Raw genomic sequence first — 7,570 nt, forward strand, 5'->3', positions numbered from 1 at the left:
TTGACTACAAAAAAAAGGCTATCAATATTATCCTGATGGATGGGATTTAATTAAATTAATAGTTAAAGTTGTTTTGTAATAAGTTTAAGGATTTCAGTTCCACATTAAATTGCTGTTCACTCCACCCTGTCATATTCACACAGTGATTTCAGGATGACTGAATGTTCACTATCTTTTCTTGAATGGTTTATTTATTTGAAAGAGAGTGAGTGAGTGTGTACACCAGGAGCCTGGAACTGCTTACAGGTCTCCCATGTGGGTGGCAGGAACCCAAGTACTTGGGCAGCTTTCATCTGCTTTCCTAGGCACAGTAGCAAGATGCAGAATCAGTGGTGGAACATCCAGGACTTGAACCAGTGCTCAAATGAGAACCTGGTATCACGGGAGGTAGTTAACCTGCTGCACCATGAAAACAGCCCCTTGAAAGTACACTCACAGCACAAATCTGGCAGCAGAGATGTGAACCAACAGGAACCACCTGGTTCTGGGCAGACCTGGTGTGTTCAGATGGCACCTGCTGGAGGAGATGCACCCTGTGATGCTGGGTGCCAGAATTTTTTAATGAGACAGTGGTTGTTTCTTTCTGAAAACATCCATGGTCTCCTTATATTGGAAATACTGTTTTATATTTTCATCCTAGACAGTGAGCACATGAAGAAGTGGTAACACTACACACAAGATTCCAGAAAGCAACTCTCAGGCACAAAAGTTTCATGTGCTGAAGTCTCTGATCTTAATATATTTCACATCAATCCCCAAATCTACAATTTCAACCTAAAAAAATATACAAAGTTTAACAGCTTGCATATTCTCTTTACTGGATAGCTTATAATATAGAATGTTTTAGAAATCTCACCTCATTTCTACTGATTTTACCTGTGTCAAGTATATGTCCATAAAAGTTCATGATCTGAAATTAGTAACATTTAGTTTCTACTCTACAGTTTTTTTTATCATATTTATCATATCATATATGGTATTTCATGTTACATAGTTTAGGGTGTAGCATAGTGTTCAGTGATTCCTGTGACAGGTGCCAATTCTATTTGGGCATAAAAGAAATCCTTGTCACTGGCACTGTGATGTGGTAGATTGAGCTGCCCTCTGCTGCACTGGCATCACATATGGACACATGTTTGAGTCGTGTTCACTCCATTTCCAGTCCTTCCTGTTATTAATGCACCTGGGAAAGCAGCAGAGGATAGCCAGAGTGCTTGGGCCCCTGCAACATTTGTGGCAGAAGGAAAAATTCCTGGCTCCTGGCTTTGCCCTGGACCAGCTTCAGCCATTACAGCCAGGGAGTGAACCAGTGGATAGAATCTTCCTCTCTCTCTTTTTCTCTCTCTTATTCTGACTTTCAAGTAATAAAGTAAATAAATCCTAAAAAATAAATCCTTGTCGAAGAACAACTCAATAAACATGCAATTATGAATTCTTAAAAGGGATTTTGTATGGAATGGGTCCCTACAGAATTATTTCATAATTCTAAATCTGAATGTTAAGATATCTAAATCTTATTCATAGCTGGTATTAACTTACGACTTCAGTCCTTATACTGAATGTAGACTTATAGATAAAGTAATGAAATCAGCTATCTAAGATAAAATCACCAGGTATGAGAATGACTAAATAGACACTGCATTATGTGAGGAACACAGCAAACAGGTCTGTAGTGTCACCTTCAAGTGCACTGCTTTGATCAGCCTGCTAATCCAAGCCCCGTCTTGAGCAACAAATGTTGTTCAGATTAGACACCTCATCTGCTCTCCCTACTTAGCTTCTCTGTATCTTTTCGAGTAAAACAAGAATACTGTGTGGCCAATGCCTCATATTCTATTGCAGGATTCTCTGTCACTCGGAAGATGAGCAGCAGAGGCTGGGAACTGACAGAATGGCCTCGAGGGACCTGGCCACAGCAATGGTCTTTCTAGTACAGACGCTGGCTGGGATTCTGGGGAATTCCTCTCTTCTTCTCCATTATCTCATCCTTCATTTCACAGGATGCAAGTTTAGGCTCACAGATCTGATTCTCAAACACCTGACTGTAGCCAATGCCTTGGTCATTCTCTCAAAAGGAGTCCCCCAAACCATGGCAGCTTTGGGGATGAAGCATTTCCTCGATGATACTGGGTGCAAACTTGTGTTCTATGTGCACAGAGTGAGCAGGGATGTATCCATTGGCAGCACCTGCCTTCTGAGTGTCTTCCAGGCCATCACCGTCAGTCCTATCTGCTCCAGGTGGATGGGGCTTAAAGTAAAAGCTCCCAAGTATGTTGGACCCGCCACTATTCTCTGCTGGAGCTTTAACTTGATGCTAAATGTCATGGTACCTGTGCATGTCACTGCCAGATGGCAAAACAATATCACAAGGAAAATGGATGATGACTACTGTTCTGCTATGCCTCGTGGGAAAATCACTGAATCATTGTACATAGCACTGTTGTTATTCCGTGATGTTGTGTTTGTAGGGCTCATGCTCTGTGCCAGCAGCTTCATGGTTTTCATCCTGTACAGGCACAAGCAGCAGGTCCAATACATACATGCTCTCTCCCACACATCTTCTCCAGGGTCCAGAGCCACACAAAGCATCCTTGTCCTGGTGAGCACCTTTGTATTGTGCAGCCTGTCGTCCATTCTTCACATTGGTTTAGCCTTTCTCAATATTCGTGAAACGTCAGAGGTGAAAGCCTCCTCACTGATTGCTGGGTGTTTCCCTGCCATCAGCCCCTACATTCTCATGAGTTATGACTCCAGGGTATCCACACACTGCCTTCCCTGGATCATAGCATCAAAGTCCTCTGTGCTCTGAGAAGTAAACTCTATGGATATTCATAGTGGCTGACTGCATACTTTTCAGTCCTCCTCATTTACAAGAACTGGCATGAGCTCTGCTTAAAATAAAAGTAAATTGAATAATTTTATTTTTTATAGAAGTCACATTTTATTCATTTTTATTTTTTTATTTATTTTTTATTTTTTATTTATTTATTTATTTAATGAATATAAGTTTCCAAAGTACGAATAATGGATTACAATGGCTTCCCCCCCATACCGTCCCTCCCACCCACAACCCTCCCCTTTCCCACTCCCTCTCCCCTTCCATTCACATCAAGATTCATTTTCGATTATCTTAATATACAGAAGATCAGCTTAGTATACATTAAGTAAGGATTTCAACAGTTTGCTCACACACAGAAACATAAAGTGAAAAATAATAGATGATTTTTTTTAAATGATGATGAAATCAGATCAGACCTATTGTCATGTTTAATCCCAGTGAGAGTCAAGTTGGGAGTTGATAGTTTTTTTTTTTTTTTTTTTACAGAGGATCAGTTTAGTATGCATTAAGTAAAGATTTCAACAGTTTGCACCCCCATAGAAACACAAAGTGAAATATACTGTTTGAGTACTCGTTATAGCATTAAATCTCAATGCACAGCACATTAAGGACAGAGATCCTACATGAGGAGTAAGTGCACAGTGACTCCTGTTGTTGACTTTACCAATTGACACTCCTGTCTATGGCATCAGTAATCTCCCTATGCTTCAGTCATGAGTTTCCAAGGCTATGGAAGCCCTCTGAGTTCTCCGATTCTTATCTTGTTTCGACAAGGTCATACTCAAAGTGGAGGTTCTCTCCTCCCTTCAGAGAAAGGTACCTCCTTCTTTGAAGACCTGTTCTTTCCACTGAGATCTCACTCACAGAGATCTTTTGCCAGAGTGTCTTGGCTTTCCATGCCTGAAATACTCTCATGGGCTTTTCAGCCAGATCCGAATGCCTTTAGGGCTGATTCTGAGGCCAGAGTGCTATTTAGGACATCTGCCATTCTATGAGTCTGCTGAGTATCACTCTTCCCATGTTGGATCACTCTCCCCTTTATTTATTCTATCGGTTAGTGTTAGCAGGTACTAGACTTGCTTATGTGCTCCCTTTGACTCTTAGTCCTTTCATTATGATCAATTGTGAACTGAAATTGATCACTTGGACTAGTGAGATGGCATTGGTACATGCCACCTTGATGGGATTGAATTGGAGTACCCTGGTATGTTTCTAACTCTACCATTTGGGGCAAGTCAGCTTGAGCATGTCCCAAATTATACATCTCTTCCGTCTCTTATTCCTACTCTTGTGTTTAACAGGGATCACATTTCAGTTAAATTTCAACACTTAAGAATAACTGTGTATTAATTACAGAATTAAACCAGTCATATTAAGTAGAACAGACAAAAAAACTACTAAGAGGGATAATGTATTAAGTTGTTCATTAACAGTCAGGGCTATGCTGATCAAGTCACCATTTCCCATAGTGTTCATTCCACTTCAACAGGTTTCCTTTTTGGTGTTCAGTCAGTTGTCACCGATCAGGGAGAACATATGGTATTTGTCCCTTTGGGACTGGCTTATTTCACTCAGCATGATGTGTTCCAGATTCCTCCATTTTGTTGCAAATGACTGGATTTCGTTGTTTCTTACTGCAGTATAGTATTCTAAAGAGTACATATCCCATAATTTCTTTATCCAGTCTACTGTTGATGGGCATTTAGGTTGGTTCTAGGTCTTAGCTATTGTGAATTGAGCTGCAATAAACATTAGGGTGCAGACCACTTTTTTGTTTGCCAATTTAAATTCCTTTGGGTAGATTCCAAGGAGTGGGATGACTGGGTCGAACGGTAGGGTTATCTTCAGGTTTCTGAGGGATCTCCAGACTGACTTCCATAGTGGCTTGACCAGCTTGCATTCCCACCAACAGTGGGTTAGTGTCCCTTTTTCCCCACATCCTCGCCAGCATCTGTTGTTGGTGGATTTCTGAATGTGAGCCATTCTAACCGGGGTGAGGTGGAACCTCAGTGTGGTTTTGATTTGCATTTCCCTGATTGCTAATGACCTTGAACATTTTTTCATGTGCCTGTTGGCCATTTGGATTTCCTCTTTTGAAAAATGTCTATTGAGGTCCTTGGCCCATCTCCTAATTGGGTTGTTGGTTTTGTTTTTGTGGAGTTTCTTGATCTCCTTGTAGATTCTGGTTATTAACCCTTTATCTGTTGCATAGTTTGCAAATATTTTTTCCCATTCTGTCGGTTGTCTCTTCACTCTCCTGACTGTTTCTTTTGCAGTACAGAAACTTCTCAATTTGATGCAATCCCAATAGTTAATTTTGGCTTTGACTGCCTGTGCCTCCCGGGTCTTTTCCAGAAACTCTTTGCCTGTGCCAATATCTTGAAGGGTTTCTCCAATGTTCTCTAGTAACCTGATGGTGTCAGGTCATAGATTTAAGTCTTTAATCCATGTTGAGTGGATTTTTGTGTAAGGTGTAAGGTAGGGGTCTTGCTTCATGATTCTGCACGTGGAAATCCAATTTTCCCAGCACCATTTATTGAATAGACTGTCCTTGCTCCAGGAATTAGTTTTAGATCCTTGATCGAATATAAGTTGGCTGTAGATGTTTGGGTTGATTTCTGGTGTTTCAATTCTGTTCCATTGGTCTATCCATCTGTTTCTGTACCAGTACCATGCTGTTTTGATTACAACTGCCCTGTAGTATGTCCTGAAATCTGGTATTGTGATGCCTCCGGCTTTGTTTTTGTTGTACAAGATTGCTTTAGCTATTCGAGGTCTCTTGTGCCTCCATATAAATTTCAGCACCAATTTTTCCAGATCTGAGAAGAAGGTCTTCGGTATCTTGATTGGTATTGCATTGAATTTATAAATTACTTTTGGGAGAATGGACATTTTGATGATATTGATTCTTCCAATCCATGAGCATGGAAGTCACATTTTATTCATTTTTAAAATTTAAGGTATACAAGCTTCATGCATTTCATCAATACAGATTTAGGAATATAGTGATTCTTCCCACCCTACCCTCCCTCCAACCCACACTCTCACCCTTCTTCTCCTCCTTCCTCTATTGAATAGTATTTTTAAAGAAAATGTGAGATACTATCACAGTAATACCTATGTAAGTGAAATTTTATTAATGGTTACAATGGAAGAGCTAAGAGGTTATGTAGGGCTAAAACAATTGATCCCTTGGTGACATGGAGCAGTCCCTGGGAGTGTAACTTTCATCTGGCACAGTAAAATGTGCAGGCATGAAGTGGCTGTGGAAGGGCAGGGATGTTTCCATCAAATACGAACACAATTTGAGACATCATTCGAGATAGTAAAGAAACAAAAACTCCCATGGTGTCATGAATAGCATGGAGTTTAACTGCAGGGTAATTCAGTTTCAGAGTATTAGTGTGTTGATATTCTTGGAGAAATAGTAGTCATTTGCATGTAGATGAATTCAGACTGAACTGGAGTTGCTCATTTAAGTGGACATTTTCACTGAGTTTCCAGAGTTCAAGGGAATGTTGCCTGTTGAAAACAGAGATGCTGCATAGTGTAAATGGCACAGGCTGGGGATCTGTACATCCATTGTTTCTGTGATGTGAAGATGCCAGTTGGGCAGAGTGGCAGGAAGCAGGTCCCACGGTGTCCTCTCCTGTCTCTCAAGTCAGGAAATAATCCTGTGGGGGAGTAAGTGAGGGAGGAGCTTCTGGAAGGTGTCAGACATGAATCCATTTGGTTCCTGTAGCATTTTTGGCCTGAGCATTTTCAAAAAATAATGTGAATTGTTCTTACTCATTTGGAGAGTTATTTTACTACTGGTCTCTCTGTGTTTATACCATAAAGCTTATGTAAGATATTAAAGATGCAAATATTTGAAATGAAAAATTAATCTGGTCTAATGTGTGTCTGTAATCTTGTGCCACAAAAATAGAAACCATATGGTGTTATCTCACTGAAAAACTTATAAATACATGACACATATTAGATATAAAAGCAATATATTTGTATGTGTACATATTTGCATGTACATATGTCTTTGTATTTATGCGTATACATGTATATATAATCAGTCACATTATGTTTGTTTTGCATCAATCAATGATGTTTGAAAATTATAAATAAAAAATAAAGAAATGAAAAATTATACTCGTTAAAATAAAAACAAATTGCTTTATCTTTGTATGTATATTACTGTGAGGAATACTTAATTGGTTTAATTTACATGCGATATATTATTTGTATTTAACCTATATTCCTTGAAAAAATATCTACTTGATATACTATTAGGATTAATTACTCCTTCATGGTGGATACATTGCTTATATAGGCATATATATATATTTCTTTTTTCTATTTTAATCCTTTTTAAAAACATATTTATTTATTTATTTGAAAGTCAGAGTTACATAGTGACCAGAACGAGAGACAGAGTGAGAGGGCTGCAGCTGGTTCACCCGGCAGATGGCCATGATGGCTGGTACTGGTCCAGGACTTTTAGCTGTATATTTTGAAAATATTTCCCATTGAACATAATAAAATGTCTGACACTCACAGAATCATTCATCTATTTATACTTTATATCATAATGTCTATATTGATTATTAGATTCATCAATTTATCGTGTTCTTTGCATTCTTTTTGCTATAAATTCTTGATTTTGCTATCTCAACTTAATCTGTATTACTCTTTAAATAATTCTATAGTTTGCCTCTCTTATTTGGAGGTTGTGTATTC

General features: G+C 39.0%; 1 protein-coding gene across 1 annotated transcript; it reads left to right on the forward strand.

The window, feature by feature from the left end:
- Positions 1–1,891: 1,891 nt before the first annotated feature.
- ORYCUNV1R1514 (vomeronasal 1 receptor oryCunV1R1514) lies at positions 1,892–2,809 on the forward strand. Its single transcript, NM_001167203.1, has one exon. The coding sequence runs from the start codon at positions 1,892–1,894 to the stop codon at positions 2,807–2,809; it is 918 nt and encodes a 305-aa protein (NP_001160675.1).
- The last annotated feature ends 4,761 nt before the right edge of the window (positions 2,810–7,570 follow it).

This window comes from Oryctolagus cuniculus, chromosome 18 (genome assembly GCF_051225735.1).
Source record: "Oryctolagus cuniculus isolate XC-2025 breed Fujian yellow rabbit chromosome 18, ASM5122573v1, whole genome shotgun sequence".
NCBI lineage: Eukaryota > Metazoa > Chordata > Mammalia > Lagomorpha > Leporidae > Oryctolagus > Oryctolagus cuniculus.

What these genes read in the sequence shown, in the direction of transcription:
- ORYCUNV1R1514 (NM_001167203.1), top strand. Translation starts at nt 1,892, where the DNA reads ATGGCCTCGAGGGACCTGGCCACAGCAATGGTCTTTCTAGTACAGACG.